The sequence below is a fragment of the Glandiceps talaboti genome, chromosome 4 (assembly GCF_964340395.1).
Source record: "Glandiceps talaboti chromosome 4, keGlaTala1.1, whole genome shotgun sequence".
Taxonomy (NCBI): Eukaryota; Metazoa; Hemichordata; class Enteropneusta; family Spengelidae; genus Glandiceps; species Glandiceps talaboti.
This window is the reverse complement of record NC_135552.1, coordinates 27,164,378-27,186,086: the sequence shown is the minus strand read 5'-3', so window position 1 is coordinate 27,186,086 and position 21,709 is coordinate 27,164,378. Positions and strand designations below refer to the sequence as shown.

The window sequence follows — 21,709 nt, the reverse complement described above, 5'->3', positions numbered from 1 at the left end:
TGGTCTCTGGGCAATATTAAAGTGTACTAGCTTTATCAGGGACTTCAAGTCAGATAGCCAAGTCTCTGCCATATGGGATGGTCTCTGGGCAATATTAAAGTGTACTAGCTTTATCAGGGACTTCAAGTCAGATAGCCAAGTCTCTGCCATATGGGATGGTCTCTGGGCAATATTAAAGTGTACTAGCTTTATCAGGGACTTCAAGTCAGATAGCCAAGTCTCTGCCATATGGGATGATCTCTGGGCAATATTAAAGTGTACTAGTCTAGCTTTATCAGGGACTTCAATTCAGATAGCCAAGTCTCTGCCATATGGGATGGTCTCTGGGCTATATTTTAGTGTGCTAGCTTTATCAGGGACTTCAAGTCAGATAGCCAAGTCTCTGCCATATGGGATGATCTCTGGGCCATATTAAAGTGTACTAGCTTTATCAGGGACTTCAAGTCAGATAGCCAAGTCTCTGCCATATGGGATGATCTCTGGGCTATATTTTAGTGTACTAGCTTTATCAGGGACTTCAAGTCAGATAGCCAAGTCTCTGCCATATGGGATGGTCTCTGGGCTATATTAAAGTGTACTAGCTTTATCAGGGACTTCAAGTCAGATAGCCAAGTCTCTGCCATATGGGATGGTCTCTGGGCAATATTAAAGTGTACTAGTCTAGCTTTATCAGGGACTTCAATTCAGATAGCCAAGTCTCTGCCATATGGGATGGTCTCTGGGCAATATTAAAGTGTACTAGCTTTATCAGGGACTTCAAGTCAGATAGCCAAGTCTCTGCCATATGGGATGGTCTCTGGGCTATATTTTAGTGTGCTAGCTTTATCAGGGACTTCAAGTCAGATAGCCAAGTCTCTGCCATATGGGATGATCTCTGGGCTATATTAAAGTGTACTAGCTTTATCAGGGACTTCAAGTCAGATAACCAAGTCTCTGCCATATGGGATGGTCTCTGGGCAATATTAAAGTGTACTAGCTTTATCAGGGACTTCAAGTCAGATAGCCAAGTCTCTGCCATATGGGATGGTCTCTGGGCTATATTAAAGTGTACTAGCTTTATCAGGGACTTCAAGTCAGATAGCCAAGTCTCTGCCATATGGGATGGTCTGTGGGCTATATTAAAGTGTACTAGCTTTATCAGGGACTTCAAGTCAGATAGCCAAGTCTCTGCCATATGGGATGGTCTCTGGGCAATATTAAAGTGTACTAGCTTTATCAGGGACTTCAAAACACAATAACAGAGCAATAGTAATGGCCAAGTACTGTTACAGTGACTTGTACAATAGTCCAAAGCTGTTTTGTACCTATTTATTGCAAATGTGTGCAGATAAGGTACAAATTGTATTGTTTGGATCCTATGTGAAATTGTCCTTATATGATGTTGGTCTTTGTTTATTTGTATTCTATTCTGAATGTCTGTAAAATTCAAGCCCATTGGTTCAAATTCATGACACTTTTGCTAACTGTGCTGTTTCTCTGTCTTGTACCAGGCGTGTGCACGTCACAAAGGACAGCATGGAATGCCTAAATGGGGATTACGAGGTGGAACTTGGACTTGGAATAGAGAGGAATTCTTATCTTCGAGATCATAACATTGAAACGTTTCTCATCGTTGCATCACATCCCAGGCCAAAGGTAAACATTGATTTAATGTTCTAGTGTGTACATTCTCATTTCAAACTGAAAGTGATGGAAAGCTTTATATGGTACATGAGTATGTGAAAACATATTTGTGAAAAGTGAAAAAAAAAGGTCAAGGGTCAAAGCATCAGAAATCAGACTTTCGGAAGCCATCTCATTTTATCTCCAGACTTTTTTTACACAGAATTGCAAATTTTAATAAGAAGATGGATGCAAATCGAGCAGATGTTTTGTCAGTTTTGTCAGAACTTTATTTCTTTGGCGGAATAATTCTGAAAATATTAGTAATATGTTCCAATATATCAATGAGATAATATCTTTATTTGATTTAAGAAAAATTGAAAATAATTTTGATGATCTGAGTACAGAAATGTCAATATCATAATTTTGTCAAGATATCAATGACTTTCCTCAACTATATAATGGTTAACATTGATCATAATTTCTGTTATGAAATGAGTTATGAAATGTCAATGCAATAAATAGTAATTATGCCAACTCACTGTCATCTGTACACGTTAACAGAAAACTAGGTTCAGCTGAAGTTTCCCAACACCAGCTTTCTGTAATTTTCAAAGCCCAACAAATGAAACTCCCTTCTACATGTTATTAATTTAAATTGTCAATTAACAATTTTTACTACTGTAACAAAGCAATCAAGTGACGACCATCTTGAATTGCTGCTGCAATCACCTGTAACTTGTACGAGTTCATACACATTTTGTCATTATGGAAAGGTCATATAATTTCTCATGTCAGACTTTTGCTGATTGGCAAAGACAATATTAGAATGATTGATGGCAGTACAGTTTAATGTAGAGTTCATATAAATGTCAGCTGTGTAATTATAAACTGAAAATATTGTACCTAAAAAAATACTAGGGACCTCTAAGTTGTTGTATTTGAACTTGACAATGCAGGGTACATTCTGCAAAGCCTATACGTATGTCAATAATGTATTTCATTCAGTGTTTAACTAATTAAGACAAACTGAGTGTAGAGGTACATATGTGTCACTTACTTAGGACAATTTAAATGCATTTTTATGTAATTCATATTTCTTGAGAAAAATATCAAAATCATTATAGATGTTCTTATTAAACTCTGTTCATGTTTTTAAAGTATGATTTCTGTCAATTTGATTGGTTGTCTGAATCATCGTGACAATCGAAGCCCCTTAAGTTTGTATCTCAATCACTTTTCTCCAGGCTAAGATATTCAACCAAGTACCATTCTGTAAGTTTTAGAAACTTTGATATTCCCCAATTTCATTTATCATTAGTCTGAAAATACTTATGACACATGTATAGGTAATGTTTTTTCTTATCATTAAATACAGTTATGATAATAGCATTATGTCCCTTTGTTTTCCCTCAGGCTAGAGACCCAGAGTGACTCACAGGAATAATATGTACATAGTCATAAAACTCAGCTTATGCTGGGTTTAGTGTTGTAGACAAATAATTTGTACTATACTGTAGTGTTTCTCCGTAACTATGACAACCATGTTGTGGTAAATTATATCCAAGAATAACAATTATTATTAAGAAAGAGATACGAGTTTTTTGGACAGTTTTCATCACAAATGACAGTCAGACTTTATTTTATTCCAATGGGGGTATTTGTTGATTGAGGAACAGTAATTATGCAATAGAACCCAGTGATGTATTAATGTCAGTGTGGTGTACTTTAGGGTACTTACACAAAGTGTTTGCAATGTTCTCTGAGGCTGCTCTGCAAGTACCGAGACGAATGCAAATACCCCCTCCCCCCCCGTACCCATACTGACACTTGTGCTTCACAGTGTTCTGTTATTATGATATGTTTGTCAGAAACAGTAAAATTCCTGAAAGGCGATACACTGTGCATTCACGTTATTTCATATTCAAGGAATGATGACATACTCATTTGCATACTCATTTGCATACATACATGTGATGCGAATGAGTACAAGTAATGATTCCTTGTTTATAAAATTGTGTGAATGCGCAGTAATAGAAGTCATCAGGATACAAGTGTAAACGTAAAACTTAACAATCTGAAATTCACCATGATGTAATTGTCTGTGTTCATTAACCTGAGTTCAGTCTGCAACTTGCCAACATTCATTCATACACTAATTACATTGTATAACTTAATGTCTAACATTCTTTTTAGAAACTGTTGGTAATTTGTCAATAAAGTTGATGAGTATTACAGTGATTTAGTTTTCATTGATATCCAATGCCCACATACATGTTATCTCAACAGTACAGTATGTAAATATAAATTGTGATAGCTCTGTTGTCATGTTTTGTGATGGACTTCTTCTGTCATAGCTTGGTCATTGTAAATTTCCATGAATGTATTCAAGTCAGGAGGACTACGTGAACTAGAAACCCATAAAAATGAATGCCATAAAAAATGATTGTTTTGCTGCACTTGTGGCCCTTCAAGCTTATCTTACACAGGTGCACATCTTGAAATGTAACTTCTATACTAAAAGAGATTGAATTTCATGCACAACTTGAAATTTGAGACTGTTCTCAGAGAACAACCATAAATGTGCCTAGTATGTGGTGTACATGTAGAGAAGATTGAGTAAAGTTTTCAGGATACTGAATCGTGTTTTGCACAGTCCTTAAACATGTGATTGCTTTGGGTTATTGTTGACTCTCAAAAAGTAGAACATTTGAGAGATTTTTAGTTATGTATATATTATAATTGCTTTCTTTCCAGCACGTTGCCCATATGTTTTATTTGGATGCCAACGAAAACACACATAATGTACACTTTATTTAGGTTTACAGATTTGAGTTGTATATCTGTCACTTTACTTACATAGATGTTTATGGGTTGTATGTCTGTCACTTTACTTAGATATTTATGGGTTGTATATCTGTCACTTTACTTAGATGTTTATGGGTTGTATGTCTGTCACTTTACTTAGATGTTTATGGGTTGTATATCTGTCACTTTACTTAGATATTTATGGGTTGTATATCTGTCACTTTACATAGATGTTTATGGGTTGTATATATGTCACTTTACTTAGATGTTTATGGGTTGTATATCTGTCACTTTACATAGATGTTTATGGGTTGTATGTCTGTCACTTTACATAGATGTTTATGGGTTGTATGTCTGTCACTTTACTTAGATGTTTATGGGTTGTATATCTGTCACTTTACATAGATGTTTATGGGTTGTATATCTGTCACTTTACTTACTTAGATGTTTATGGGTTGTATGTCTGTCACTTTACTTACATAGATGTTTATGGGTTGTATATATGTCACTTTACTTAGATGTTTATGGGTTGTATATCTGTCACTTTACTTAGATGTTTATGGGTTGTATTTCTATCACTTTACTTGGGTGTCATTGGTTGTATTTCTATAACATGGGTGGTGTGGGTTGTTCTTCTATCACTTTACTTGGGTGTCATGGTTTGTATTTCTGTCACTTGGGTGGTGTGGGTTGTTTTTCTATCACATGGGTGTCATGGTTTGTTTTTTTGTCACGTGGGTGGTGTGCTTTGTATTTCTATCATGTGAGTGGTGTGGGTTGTTTTCTATCACTTTACTTGGGTGTCATGGGTTGTATTTCTATCACATGGGTGGTGTGGGTTGTATTTCTATCACATGGGTGTCATGGGTTGTATTTTTGTCACGTAATACTTGGGTGTCATTGGTTGTATTTCTGTCACAAAGTTTTACAGGTTGTTTTTCTATCACTTTACTTGGGTGTCATGGGTTGTAATATCTGTATAGGTTGTATTCTGTCACTTTACTTGGGTGTCATTGGTTGTATTTCTGTCACATGGGTGGTGTGGGTTGTATTTCTATCACTTTACTTTGATGTCATGGGTTGTATTTCTATCATGTGGGTTGTGGGTTATATTTCTATCACTTTACTTTGATGTCATGAGTTGTATTTCTATCATGTGGGTTGTGTGGGTTGTATTTCTATCACTTTACTTTGATGTCATGGGTTGTATTTCTATCATGTGGGTTGTGGGTTGTATTTCTATCACTTTACTTTGATGTCATGGGTTGTATTTCTATCATGTGGGTTGTGGGTTGTATTTCTATTACTTTACTTGGATGTCATGAGTTGTATTTCTATCACATTGGTGCTGTGGGTTGTATTTCTATCACTTTACTTTGGTGTCATGAGTTGTATTTCTATCATGTGGGTTGTGGGTTGTATTTCTATCACTTTACTTTGATGTCATGGGTTGTATTTCTATCGTGGGTTGTGGGTTGTATTTCTATCACTTTACTTGGATGTCATTGGTTGTATTTCTATCGTGGGTTGTGGGTTGTATTTCTATCACTTCACTTTGATGTCGGGTTGTATTTCTATCATGTGGGTTGTGGGTTGTATTTCTATCATGTGGGTTGTGGGTTGTATTTCTATCATGTGGGTTGTGGGTTGTATTTCTATCACTTTACTTTGATGTCATGGGTTGTATTTCTATCGTTGGTTGTGGGTTGTATTTCTATCACTTTACTTTGATGTCATGGGTTGTATTTCTATCATGTGGGTTGTGGGTTGTTTTTCTATCACTTTACTTTGATGTCATGGGTTGTATTTCTATCACATGGGTGGTGTGGGTTGTTCTTCTATCACTTTACTTTGATGTCATGGGTTGTATTTCTATCATGTGGGTTGTGGGTTATATTTCTATCACTTTACTTTGATGTCATGGGTTGTATTTCTATCATGTGGGTTGTGGGTTGTATTTCTATCACTTTACTTTGATGTCATGGGTTGTATTTCTATCATGTGGGTTGTGGGTTGTTTTTCTATCACTTTACTTTGATGTCATGGGTTGTATTTCTATCATGTGGGTTGTGGGTTGTTTTTCTATCACTTTACTTTGATGTCATGGGTTGTATTTCTATCATGTGGGTTGTGGGTTGTTTTTCTATCACTTTACTTTGATGTCATGGGTTGTATTTCTATCATGTGGGTTGTGGGTTGTTTTTCTATCACTTTACTTTGATGTCATGGGTTGTATTTCTATCATGTGGGTTGTGGGTTGTTTTTCTATCACTTTACTTTGATGTCATGGGTTGTATTTCTATCATGTGGGTTGTGGGTTGTATTTCTATCACTTTTACTTTGATGTCATGGGTTGTATTTCTATCATGTGGGTTGTGGGTTGTTTTTCTATCACTTTACTTGGGTGTCATGGGTTGTTTTTCTGTGTGGGTTGTTTTTCTATCACTTTACTTGGGTGTCCTGGGTTGTACCGGTATTTCTGTCACATGGGTGGTATGGGTTGTATTTCTATCACTTTACTTGGATGTCATGGGTTGTGCCGGTATTTCTGTTACATGTGGGTTGTATTTCTATCACTAATTGGGTGTCCATATTTGTCATGTGATATTTGTACTGAAGAGTCGATTTAATAAAATGTTAGTGACAGTGATCAACAAAATTTATATATAAAAATAAATAGATGTTACTTATACTACTACTTATGGTAGTTTTCTATCAGAAACTGACAGAAAAGTTTCAGTGTAGTGCAGTTTAATTGAGAAATTGGTGGAATTTCATTTCAATGGCTGTCAGACAAATTTCAGCCTTATGTCAACTGAGAGTGGTATTTTCATTTTGATCATGTGAGATCACATATTGTCTGTAAAGTGCCACCTGCATATTAATTTGCATATTAATTTACATAGTCATTGTCTTTGGATCAACTGATAAGGAAGAGATTTACCCGACAGTTTGCCCGCAAAAAATTATACATTTAGTAGAAAATTGACCCTGTCAAACTATTTAAAAATGCATGTCGAGAATAGAGTATACAATAAGTGTACTAAGAGAAGCAACTGTATAATTTATCAATTTTGAGGAGTCACTGAGATTGATGTATCTCCAGAGAAAAGATATCATCCATGAGATAATGTGATGTATAGATTAAAACCAGTTGTCAATATCTAAAGTAATCTCATTTTATAAATTGATTTCTAGCTGCAGCAACAACTAATGAATGAACAGATCAACCATGGAACATTACCAGCAACGGCCTCAAAGGGGCGCTCTTCATCTGTCACGCATCTTGAAACATGGAGTGCTGAGAAACCATTTGCTAACTTCATGGCAAATTCTGGCAAGGAGATCAGACAAATGGGTTATTGTGACACTGACCTTCGACCTGGAGAAGCCAACATTCACAACAAGTGAGTTCCATCAAGTTGATGAAATTGATCTGACAAATTACATGTACAGGAAACCTTTCCAAGATCAGATTTATCTTATGTTTTCCAAGATCAGATTTATTATGCTCTCTCTCCCTCCCTCCCTCCCTCCCACCAGCCCGCCCACCCATTTTTAGGAACAGATTATAATTTATAGATGTTGAGGGACAGATTATAATTTATACATGTTTAGGGACAGATTATAAGTTATACATGTTTAGGGGTAGAGCAAAGTGATGATGATCTCAAAAGTAGTATCATGAGTCTTTAGCATTGTCTGTTGTCAGTCAGTGCAAGATAAAACAATACAAATCTATAAGTATTCTTATTTAGGGTAGACTCAGTATAACTTATACATGTTTAGGGCCACTGAGAAAATGATGATCCCAACTGGTTTACATGTAGATGCTGTCTATAGAAAGCAAGTAGATCTATGTTCCCATGCACTTACTGTATTATCATGAAATTAGTGTCCATAATTTACTCTGATGTCTGTTAAACTACTGGCAGGTATAAAGAGCACCTTGTAAATTGAAACCTTGTGCATGATATCTCAGAGCTGATTATGACTCACAGAAAAAAATACAGTATCCGAGATTGAATCTGTTATCTCCTTTTGATTATGTCTGCAAACCATTTATGTGTAACCTTTCATAAAAATGAAACAGAGTAATTGCAGTTTTGTTAGAAAAACCTCTCATTAAAATTAGACTAAAGTTTATGGATATAGGAATTAAGCAATAATTAAAGAAAGGTTACAGAGTCACTAAGATCTTTCATTTGTGACATGACGTGCATCATTTATTGAGTGTTACATATTCAGTAGATAAAGTATAAAGAGATGCCTCAAGCTTATCATGCAATAGTCTTGTTTACTGGTCTACAGCATAAAGCGACATATTCATGAAAACTTCTTACCTCATTCCTTAGATATTACATGTATTGACTAGCACAATTGGCTAGTGGTTCAAATGGTTTCATTTCATCAAACATTGCAGTAAAGGAAAACCACTAAAACATCAAAAATATTTGCATATGAGTTGAAAGTTCCAGTTAATGTTAAACTGTAGTTAGGGATGGGATTATTCTACAAACAAACTATACTTTAGAGTCTTGAATTAGTTGGTATTTTTTATATTCCCTTTGTAGTTCACTTTTAATTATAATTTTTCCTAATTTCAATTCCAGACTTGGTTTGAGTCAGGAAAAACAAGATCCGGATGATGAAGTCAACGAATTCCTGGGAAGAGCCATTGATGCCAGAAGCATAGACAGGTTGCGGTCAGAACACGTCAAGAGATTCACTTTAGCATTTAGAAAAAAAGATTTGGAAGATAAGGTGAGAATTCTTGTAAAGAGATTTTATGGATGTAAGAATATTTATTATCATCTCATCTGATTGAAAGTTGAAAACAACAAATAGCAATAGATTTATCTATAATGTCTTTCTTAGGTATGTATTACAGTAATAACATCTCTTCAGGTGTGTAGTAACATCTCAGGTAAAACAGCATTATGTCAAGTCATTAGAAATAGCCATAAGTCATTTAATATCTAGTGCACTAGTTGCACATTATATGATAGTTTAATTTCCTGGAAACAATTTTCTTAATAAAAGTTCTATTTTTATTTTATCATCAGTATTCCAAAGTTCGAGACCATATGATCAATTCTTACTTGGTATGTGCTCTGGCCATGTTGGTGCTCATCTGTTTTACACAGCTTTCAATATTTCCACCGTGAGTATAGAAACATACACTCTCTAAGACTGATGGAATGCCGTGATGTGCAAGTGGGGTGTACCTATGATATTTGAGTGAGTGCTCACTGTGTTCTCTGCAGATGAAATTGTGGAAGTCTAGTAGAGAACACAGCAAAACAGAAGTGCAGATACCCTTAGTTTATACACACTAGTACTCGCATGGCATCGGGTTCTATTAACATTACACACACTTAGAGCTAAGGGGTTGTGTACTATGGATCTCATACAGTATGTACCTATGTACAGTATGTACTTGTTTGTTTTTATGGTCGAAAAAAACAAACAAAACAAAGATGTAATATTGCCATATAGAAAGTACTTCAAATGCCATTAGAAAGCAGTTAAAGACACCCTGTTTGGTGCCCTCTTGAGACTAATATTGTTTCAGATCTTCTCTTTTGTCTTTATCGCCAACTCAAATGAAAATGATACTATCCCCATATAAAGTTAATCACATCATATTAGATGCAATGAGTCACAAAACACAAAGAAAACAGAGAATTTTGTAACTTTATCATTTTTTAAGTAAAAAAATTTCATGTCATGAAAATGAAACTGTATTTCATTCTTATTTTTCAGAACATATTTGATGCTTATTCTATTTCTGGTGTGTTTGTGTATGGTTTTACTCTGTCTTACTATGGCTTGTGCTGAGAAATGTTCAGTAAGTAGAGATTTGATAGAACTACTTAAATTGCATGTAGCTGAATTGTCAGAAATGAGAACTATGATTTTGTACAAGGGTAAACATGGATTTACCTTTGAGGTGTGTTGTGTGTAAAACTAAGACGTTGATGGTAGGTAGTACGTCAATATGCCATTTTCCATTCACCTACCTTTATAGTGTGCCACAATAGGGTGCCCCACACATTGAAAAATGAGGGATGAAATCACAAAGCAAATCATGAAGCAGTCAATAAATTATGAGGTCGTTAAATTATGTGATCTGAAGCAAAGGTGACTGACTGATGTCACTTGTTGAAAATGCAAACAATTTTGCCATGCAACACTGTGAAATGATATAGGTAGGTAAACGGTATAGCAGTCAACTATCATAGCCCTCACTTTATGGTCCAAAAGCTGTATGTTTAGACAGTGGCAACAAAGGCACAATATATCATCTAATGATGTGTAATTTAAAAAAAAAAAAATCACTGAATATTTTATCATTGCTTTGTTTTATCTGTAGTGTATGCCAAGAGGATGGAAAAGGTTTTCTACAGCTATTGCTGAAAACAGATGGAGAGGATCGTTGGTAGCGGCATTCTCACTTATTTCCATGGCTGTAGTAGCTGTCTGTACAATAGTAAGTATCCCTGGTAGCGGCATTCTCACTTATTTCCATGGCAGTGTAGTATCTGTCTAGTCTGTACAACAGTAAGTATCACTGGTAGCGGCATTCTCACTTATTTCCATGGCAGTGTAGTATCTGTCTAGTCTGTACAACAGTAAGTATCACTGGTAGCGGCATTCTCATTTATTTCCATGGCTGTTTAGCCCACTTGTGTGACATAAAATGTTATTACAGGAACCAAGAATGACAGAAAGATAGTGTTTTCACTTCCAACAACATTTTACTAATTTTGTCAGTTCAAAATGTTTTATTTCTTGATCTCATTTGACTGTTTTCACAGTTTGCCTATGACAATACAGATGTGAACCAATGTCTAGCTGACATGTACAATGTATCCAATGATGATGTCACCATTGAACTATTAAAGAATGCATCAATACAGTATGGAGATCCATACCATGACAGCTGCAGGGCTGATAAGGCTGCCTGTCACTTTCCTGAAGTAAGTCTGACTTAATTCTCACAAATATGTTTGTTATTAGCTCCCAATGGTCTTCTTTGTTGGCCTCCATCCATGTGCCTGTGCATAACCAAACAGATGTTATTTTTTTTCTGTTCTTTAATATTACCAAATGGATAATTCTAGCAAACGCATTTTTTTATTTCATACCTACCTGGGTGGGTGGGAGTGAGTATGTCTTTGATGAAGACTTGTTTTCCAGATTCAATTTATAGTTTAAGGACCCCAGTTAAATATCAGCTTTGGTACCACACATGGAAACAGTAAACTTTTAATTCCTTTGGCCATTTAGATGAACTCCAGTTCTCCAGTGCCCATCTACATTATATTATTTAATGTATTCCTGCACAGATTGTTTAAATCATAGATATTTGTTATTTACAGCTAATTTCACCTAACCTTGCCAATACAGCTAATTTCACCTAACCTTGGCCTTGCCAATACAGCTAATTTCACCTAACCTCCCTTGCCAATACAGCTAATTTCACCTAACCTCCCTTGCCAATACAGCTAATTTCACCTAACCTTGCCAATACAGCTAATTTCACCTAACCTTGGCCTTGCCAATACAGCTAATTTCACCTAACCTCCCTTGCCAATACAGCTAATTTCACCTAACCTCCCTTGCCAATACAGCTAATTTCACCTAACCTTGCCAATACAGCTAATTTCACCTAACCTTGGCCTTGCCAGTACAGCGTGCATCACATTAATGCATTTGTATCTAGGTTCATACAATATGTTGGCATATTGACAACTGATTACAAATGAAAACAATATACAATAATTGTGATACACTATTTCTACCCACCCAATGTAGACTACATAAAGTTAACTATGTATACAATAATTGTGATACACTATTTCTACCCACCCAATGTAGACTACATAAAGTTGACTATGTATACATTTTTCCAGACTTCAATGACATACATTGTTGTGGTGTGCTTAGACGAGATTGGGTTTAAAAAAAACCCACTATACTTAGATCTCCTCAAGCACAGTTAGTAAAATACTGCATTTCATATAGTGTCGTAAATTAGAAAAATGTCATTTTTGGTATAATATGCATAATATATTTAATTTGTTCTCTTTTCAGTACTTTACTTTCTGTGTATTGCTGACAATGTTGGCATGTGCAGTGTTTCAACAAATGAGCAGTGTAGTCAAGTTAGCCCTTATGATGAGTATTGGTTTAATCTACCTTCTTGTCGTGGAAATACCCTACGTTGCCATCTTGGACAACAGAGACTTTCTGATACAGTCACATCATGAGTAAGAAAATACAACTTATTGTTTCCACATCCAAACTGATATGGGGGAAGATATACCACCTCTTTTTAAGGCGATCACATCATTTTTGTTCCCCACCCCTCTCCCTGTAAAAACTGATAGAAAGCTATTATGTCATATGTATACATTATACAGTGTGTTCTAACTAGTCATGGTATTTCAAGTGACTAATGGGTTGTACGCATGGTTATTTTACCTCCACCTAGTTTTAGAGAGTATTAACTCAAACTTAACTTCTGCACCATTTTTATAAATTCTGTTTCTAATACAATCATCAATCCTTATTCATACTTCTTTGTTTGGAGTCTTGTTTCTAATTTTGTATAGACCTACAATAATAGCTGAATACAAATGATAAGACAATATGCTATAAAATAAAATACAACCTCTAAAAAATGATAACTTGATAAAAAATTGTGTCACTTCTTGTATGTGCAGATCAAACTTTGAATTGTGGCCATTTGTAAGTTTTCAAGAACCCAGTGCAGGTACAAATATAGTATTTCAACCAGTGTCTCATAAAGCAGCACCTTGTTAATATCATCAATTTGTCAGAGTCATGGCTTTATTTGTTTATCTTTGCAGCATGGAGGATCAATTATTTGTAGCTATGAAAGTGTTAACACCCTGTGTGATAGTTCTGTATATTATTGCCCTGTGGTTACATGGTACTCAAGTGGAATCCACATCAAGACTTGATTTTCTGTGGAGACTACAGGTAAGCATAGTAAAACTAAACTTACAAGGTCTCAAGACGTGATTTTCTGTGGAGACTACAGGTAAGTGTAGAAAAACTAAACTTACAAGGTCTCAAGACTTGACTTTCTGTGGAGACTACAGGTAAGTGTAGTAGAACTAAACTTACAAGGTCTCAAGACGTGATTTTCTGTGGAGACTACAGGTAAGTGTAGTAAAACTAAACTCACAAGGTCTCAAGACGTGATTTTCTGTGGAGACTACAGGTAAGTGTAGTAGAACTAAACTTACAAGGTCTCAGAAGACCAATATAGACTGCCAAATGTCTCAATTCTTAACTGTTGAATTTATGTATGTTTGGGAGTAATTTTTGCTGCATATTACCTGTAGTATTCTACTTAAATGTACAGAAAGGAAAGGTCCATGTATTTTTGCCATTAGTGCACTTGTATTGATTACTGCTATAAACTTAAAGGAAAAGTCCAGTCAGACTTATTTCTGCCATTAGTACACTTGTATTGATTACTGCTATCAACTTAAAGGAAAAGTCCAGTCAGACTTATTTCTGCCATTAGTACACTTGTATTAACTACTGCTATCAACGTAAAGGAAAAGTCCATGTATTTTTGCCTTTAGTACACTTGTATTGATTACTGCTATCAGCTTAAAGGAAAAGTCCAGTCAGACTTATTTCTGCCTTTAGTACACTTGTATTGATTACTGCTATCAGCTTAAAGGAAAAGTCCAGTCAGACTTATTTCTGCCATTAATGCACTTGTATTGATTACTGCTATCAACTTAAAGGAAAAGTTCAGTCAGACTTATTTCTGCCATTAGTACACTTGTATTGATTACTGCTATAAACTTAAAGGAAAAGTTCAGTCAGACTTATTTCTGCCATTAGTACACTTGTATTGATTACTGCTATCAACTTAAAGGAAAAGTTCAGTCAGACTTATTTCTGCCATTAGTACACTTGTATTGATTACTGCTATAAACTTAAAGGAAAAGTTCAGTCAGACTTATTTCTGCCATTAGTACACTTGTATTGATTACTGCTATCAACTTAAAGGAAAAGTTCAGTCAGACTTATTTCTGCCATTAATGCACTTGTATTGATTACTGTAATCAACTTATGCTAAGTATAATTTTGGGTGATAAAATTGCACTTCCAGTAATTTTCTTGACTTTGAAAAATTGTAAAGCCCAACTGCACTTTGTATTTGTTTGACCATTTTAGGGTTTTCCTGCATGGGTTTATGGGAAACCATCTTGTAATAACATCACTTTTACCTCACAGATACAGAGTGTCAGACAAAGAAATTAATTCAAAGAAATTACCCTGACTGCCCTTCGAATATAATTTAATTTTGAACATGCAATTTTCACAGGCAAAAGAAGAAAAAGAAGAGATGGAAGATCTTCAAGCATATAATAAGCGTCTTCTCAACAACATTTTACCATCTTTTGTTGCCGAGTACTTCCTTTCCCATGATACAAAAGACTCTGAACTGTACCATCAAGACTGTGAGTGTGTTAGTGTCATGTTTGCTTCTATTACCAACTTCTCAGAGTTTTATACAGAACTGGAAGGTAACCATGAAGGTGTTGAATGTCTGCGTTTATTGAATGAAATCATCGCAGATTTTGATGAGGTAATTAATCAAATATGTTATTATATTTCATACTTTGTTGGCGTATGGTATCTTGCCTTAGTCACAAACTTTCAACTTTTTCATCCAGCTATTATCAATTGTGAATCATGAATGGCACTGTGTGTTTAAGAATATTGGAAACAGTTTGTAATGGATATGCAGATACCAATGGTGTATAGTATTGATGGTGTGTTTAGACGAAAGAGAGAGTGTGGGTAAAATATTAACTGTATATCATTACGTGGAATATGGTCAAATGGGTTGAGTGACTAGCTTAGGTTGCAGGTTGCAGGTTCACCCTTGCCACTGCCATTTGTTTCTGAATGGTCCTTGGGCAAGATTTTAGCCACAATTGTGCCCAAGTTTAACCCAGCTGTATTATTGTCAACCTTGAAGAATGTGTAGTATTGTGCCTACTTTCATTCTTTAATCCTGGATTGTACACTCCCCAGATAGTTTCTCAACTATTAAAAGGGTGTTTTAGTGTAATAGGTACATGTATGTGCCAGGGGGAACAATTGTACAACACTGAGAACAGTGTCGGAAATGCTAATTTTAAGTATAATGTTTTATAACATTATACTATGGTGACTTTAATAGTGGGAAGAGATGTGTTATTGAATGTAATCAGAAAAAAATTGTTTGTTAACACATTTTTGTACCCAGTGTTTTCTCCTTTACTGTCATTCACTGCCTTAGCAGGAGGTATGCCTTTCAAAAAGGCATAATGATTGTTATGCTGCCTGAGGCATTATCAGGAAGTACTAATCAAAAGAAAAAAATGGTCTCTGACAGCGTATTGTTTTAGTGATAAATTTAGAATGTCAGTATTGTGTTACTTATTTGTCTGAATATGATTTGGTTGCACAACTCCCATATGCAACAAATACACCGAGATTTCATAATGCTAGAAACTATAGTATGCAGTTTAATTTGGTTGGGGTTAACACCTTACTGAATTATGCAGCACACTTCATTGTTACATGATAGATGTTGACAATCTACAGATGAACAGAATTCCCACATGAAGTAATCTATAAAGGTGGGCTGACTTTGACACCAATGAACAACAGCAATAATCAGACTCTCTAATGCTCATCCGAAGGTCATGATTTGTATATCTATTCACCTGGGACATAATAATGTTGGTTTTTATATAGTGCTTTCCCACTCTGTGCTCAAAGCGCTTTACAATTTGAATTTAAAAATAAACTTAATACCCCCTGTATAGTTTAGTACCTGTGAAAACTAATACTTCCCAAATTTAATAATACTTGTGTTTATAAGAATAGTCTAAAGTTAGGTTTTATCCTGTCCAATGTTATTTGAGAAATAATAGAACTGTCTGATTAACAAACATCTCCTACAGAGTTTCACCCAAAGATAACGTTATCCACCCTATCAAGTACCCCAATAAGTTGATGGTGCTGTTTGATAGATTTGTTGAACTCTTAGGTGTTCATGTTAAAAACCTGTAATATTTTCACTCCATTCAAACACATTCATGTTGCATTAGCACCATCTAATGGCACCATGGTTTTGGTGATTCAACAATATGATTATGGAAGCAGTACGGTGTTAATGAATAAATCCTCTTCAAACATAGTTACGTTGCACTGGCACCATCATATAAATTATTTGATGAACTGGGCAGAACTGGGAGTTTTGGGAGGTTCAACAATAAAAGGTTTATCAACTAGATGGAAGTATTTGTTGTTTATGTTCAGACATAGTTATGTTGTACTAGTGTCACTCCAGGACAAATCACATCATGAACTGAGCAGGACTGGGAGGTTAGGGAGGTCCAACAACAAGTTTATTAACTTGATGGATTATTAGTTGTTTATATTCAGACATAGTTATGTTATACTAGCACCATCAGACAAATCACACTATGGACTGGGCGGTTCAACAATGGATGATGGAAGTCTTAGGGGTGAATGATTTAATACTGTTCAAACATAGCTATTCAAACATAGTTACATTTGATGAGGTGGGCAGGACTGGGAGGTTCAACAACAAGTTTATCAGCTTGATGAAAGCATTGGTTTTTAACGTCCACACATAGTTATGGTGAACTAGTGAGGCCATTCAAATGGTATCATGGAGTGGGCAGGACTGAAACTGAAGACTTTACCTTTATTTGATAGTAAAAGACATTAAAATCAGATACAACAGTTGGTGTAGATTATATGCTGAAACCAAAATATATTACATCTAGTAAATATTTGTGGCGTCACTAAGTTTCATGAAGAATACAGTAGGACAATACAATATATTTACTCTGGAACAGTAAATAGGAAACAAATGTGACATTTCAATCCACCTGCTGTAGACCACATATGGATCAAAATGTCACATTCGTTTCCAATTTACCATTCCAAAGTAAGTAAATTGTACTGTCCTATTGATTCTTGGAACCATGAACAATATATTTTCCCAAAAAACAGTAACATTCTACTATCAAATTTGTAGAAATTATTCAATATGAAATTATTCATATGAGCTCAATTTTCCCTATAGATCATTGGTGAAGAACAGTTCAAAACACTTGAGAAGATAAAGACAATTGGCTATACTTACATGGCAGCATCTGGTCTGACCCAATACACAAATGATAAAGTCAATAAGACCCATGTATGTGCGTTGGCTGACTTCGCCTTCCGGATCAAGGAACAACTAAATTATGTCAATGAACACTCTTTCAACAATTTCAGAATGCGAGTTGGTAAGTGAAGTGCTTGGTTATAAGTGATAATTTTTCTCTATAAAGTGGATCAACTATAAAGTGGATCAATTATGAAGATAATTCAAAGGCATTTTTTTCTAATGAAAATGGATATATTGAAGAATTTAGGTTTATCTTATCTTGAAGAGATACGCAATTCGCAAATATTCTGTTTGCTCAGCTTGTAGTCATTTTCAAAAGAAAAGTCGCAAGAGGACACCCCAAATTGTTTTTGCATGCTTCCTGTCTGACAGCGAAAGTGTTTACTAATACTCTCAGTTTTTAAATAATCATAGCACTTCAGTGATCAAAGTTTGTATGATATCTTTGATTCACCTTTGGTCTATGTCTGTATCTCTAGGTCTGAATGTTGGTAATTGCGTTGCTGGTGTAATCGGTGCTCGCAAACCACAATACGACATCTGGGGGAACACCGTCAATGTAGCAAGTCGTATGGACAGTACTGGCCTTGCAGACAAAATTCAAATCTCGCAGGAGATGCACAATGTACTGATGAACCATGGTTACACATTTGAATGTCGAGGGGTCATCAAGGTCAAGGGCAAAGGTGAAATGGTCACTTATTTCCTAACAGGGCAACCAAAGGACAGGCAATAGCTGGATTGTACAGTGTTGTTTAAGACGCATATTTTTACTTCTTTTTCCTACTCTATTTTTCCAAACCTTTTTATACCTTGGGTAAATACCTACCAAACCTAGGTGTATTTTTATGTACAAGCCAACACCATTTACTACTGTAAGTATTTTCTGACATGAAGTGCAATCAACAGTGGCAGTATACAACTTTTATCTAATGACGTCTGTGTCCCAATATATGACATGTCCAACATTTTTGAGACTTCTCAAGTCATCTCAGAATGTCTTTTGAATGTAGATTTTAGTCACTGCATATGGGGAAGACATATAATCATTTACATCTATGTAGTTAGACTATTTTGGGAATAATATTTCCTACCTTTTAGGATTGGATAGATCTCTGAATATCTTCTATTGAAATCTTCAGTTGATAATATTTGCCCCAAGAGTTTTCACATTATTCTAGTAATCAACCATCTATGATGTTTTAAGCAGCATTTTAGGTGCAGTTTACTATTCTTTATAGATCTTGTGAATATTTTACAAGGAAATAGACAAGTGATTTTGTCAACAGAAAAAAAAGCATAATGATAATACGTGAAAGGTCATATGAAGTTGAAAGGTTACTGTGTTTGTCATCTTTATCAAGATGAGAAATCAATAAATTTTATTTTTGGAAAGAGTTTACCATTAGATTAGTTTTCAGCTTCAACATGTTCAAAAAAATAACTTTTGTTCAAAATGAAAACAAAACACTAAAAGAACAGTTTTCTGTGACAATATTTGAAAAGTGGTGGACTTCTTATTTGTTGACAGTAACCCAACCCTAAACTTTATAATCGTAATTTAAACTTCCATTCCCAGACAGGAATATATCTTCCTCTTTTTGCAAAATTTAGTAATTATTTATTTATTCTTTTTTCTGAAAATTAGTGTCAGAATGAATACAACTCAGGAGATTTCCAGTAGTTTGTAACCTTTGACTTCTGACCTCATTATGTGACCTTTTTAAGCATTTCTTTGCTGCAATTAGTATATCACATATTTATTAGAATTTTACCATCCAGACATGCTTATCATTGGTTAATTCTGCCATTAACTGTATTGTTCTGACATGGTATTCTGTAATTTTACTGCTTTTAGTATTACAAATGGAATTCTGTTCATATCGTATAGGATACTCAGTTCATATTTCAGAGTATTCAGAATACCAAGGATGCCGTATATACGCGTCACCTTGATTTTATCACAGATGTGTAAATATTTTGAAAGATGTTTGTATATATATATGTGCCATTGTAAATCTTTGTGAAGCATTGCATAGTTCATAAAGTTATTTATAGAAAGACTTGTAATACAAATGAAAATTATATTTAGCATTTAATGTTGTATGAAAATAATGGATTGTACACATGTAGTGGAAGGGATACGGAAAGAGTGGGTGTTACTTCTAGTGGGAGGGTTATGGAAAGAATGGGCGTACACTTCTAGTGGGAGGGATACAGAAAGAATGGGTGTATACGTCTTGTGGGAGAGTTACACTTCTGGGTTGTGATACACCACAAAGTATGGAAGAAATTTTATGTTGTAATGTTGTTTGTGGGAATACCAATGAAGAGAAAAACAGAATTGCGACATAAAGTACAAAATTTAGCAGTCACAGAATAGTTTTTTACCCAAGTGATCCGGCATCAGTATTTTGCCAAGAATGAAATGCAACATGACACAAAAGTCCAGTCAATCTTATTTCTGCCTTTAGTACACATATTGATTACTGCTGTCAACATGAATATAATTTATGGTGATAAAATAGCACCTAAGTAATTTATTCAATGTAGAAATCTTGTAAAGAAAGTCCATATGCACTTAGTTTGGGCATTTTGGGGATTTCCTGCAAGAGTTTATGGAAAAACCTCATGACATGTGATGACATCATTTTCACTTGACATATCTGGACAATACAAAGTGTCACATATATCAAGTGCAATAAGGAGTCTTTACAAGATTGCAAAGTTGGCTATTAAAGTTGCTGAGGTGCTTTTTTGTCACCCAAACTCATAAGATTGATATTAGTAGTACAAGAGTGCTATTATTAGAAGGACACAAATAAGTCTGACCGAACTTTTCCGTTAAAGATGGTTTACAGCACCATTACACATTGTTTTACAAATACTGAATCTAGTACTAAGAGTGAATACAAGCAAATATGGTTGTTAAACTGTTCATTTTTGGCAAACATAATGCAAAAGAAAACTTTGAGTGTATTTACAAATTTTTTTTGTCATATTGAATAGTCTGTGACAATTTTTTTATATGACCAATGAAACAATTGAGATATTAAGGATATTTCTTAAATCAATGTGATCATCAATTGATATCATGCATGTGGACATCATGTGATCATCAATTGACACCATGTGGACATCATGTGATCATCAATTGATACCATGTGGACATCATGTGATCATCAATTGACAGCATATGGACATATGATCATCAATTGACACCATGTGGACATCATATGATCATCAATTGACACCATGTGGACATCATGTGATCATCAATTGACACCATGTGGACATCATGTGATCATCAATTGACACCATGTGGACATCATATGATCATCAATTGACACCATGTGGACATCATGTGATCATCAATTGACACCATGTGGACATCAGGTGATTATTTAAGGAGTCATCCCACAACTTTAAAAGACAACTTAGATATGCAACTGTCAAACTCTTGAGTGTTGAGAATATCAGTCAGAATTGCAGTTTTAATCAGCAAAAATGTTAAGGGAGTATAAGAAGGGCATACCATGTCAATGTCGGTATTTACAAAGTGAAACATTATTGCATGATATTCTGATTTGATCTCATTTCAGAATTTCGTAGTAAAAGTTTTGAACACTGAATGATTTTCAAACTTTGTAAGTATGTCACATCTAAAGTGTAGCTCTTGTCTGTTTTACAAACACATCCATCTTGGATATATTATGAAACCTAGCCAGTGACCTGAGGCAGTGTTTCCAAGCAAACATTTACAGTTGACTTTTTTCCTGAAAGTGAACGTTGACACTCGTACAGCCAAATTCAGTATGGTGGTCTGAACTTTATAGCACATACAGATCACATGACAATGCATCATCTTTGTCAACAAACAAAAAAACGAAACAATTCAGCCAAACACAAGTGTTGAATTCATGAACAACCATTGAACATTAAAATGGCACATGCTGAGTTGATTGTATAGTAGAGATTTTCTGAACATCTCTTTATAATACAAATTGACATCATCGGATCATTTATAAGTTATATCTTAATACC

General features: G+C 35.0%; 1 protein-coding gene across 1 annotated transcript in view; it reads left to right on the top strand.

Moving 5' to 3' along the window:
• Nucleotides 1-19,442, top strand: part of LOC144433706 (adenylate cyclase type 5-like) — a 105,249-nt gene extending 85,807 nt beyond the window's left edge. The window contains exons 8-19 of the mRNA XM_078122059.1: nt 1,491-1,635; nt 7,609-7,817; nt 9,024-9,174; nt 9,477-9,574; nt 10,177-10,261; nt 10,787-10,903; nt 11,232-11,393; nt 12,511-12,686; nt 13,290-13,422; nt 14,792-15,055; nt 17,579-17,783; nt 18,145-19,442. Coding sequence (XP_077978185.1) covers nt 1,491-1,635; nt 7,609-7,817; nt 9,024-9,174; nt 9,477-9,574; nt 10,177-10,261; nt 10,787-10,903; nt 11,232-11,393; nt 12,511-12,686; nt 13,290-13,422; nt 14,792-15,055; nt 17,579-17,783; nt 18,145-18,401 — 2,002 coding nt within the window. The 3' untranslated portion in view covers nt 18,402-19,442. The remainder of the gene's footprint in view (nt 1-1,490; nt 1,636-7,608; nt 7,818-9,023; nt 9,175-9,476; nt 9,575-10,176; nt 10,262-10,786; nt 10,904-11,231; nt 11,394-12,510; nt 12,687-13,289; nt 13,423-14,791; nt 15,056-17,578; nt 17,784-18,144) is intronic.
• The last annotated feature ends 2,267 nt before the right edge of the window (nt 19,443-21,709 follow it).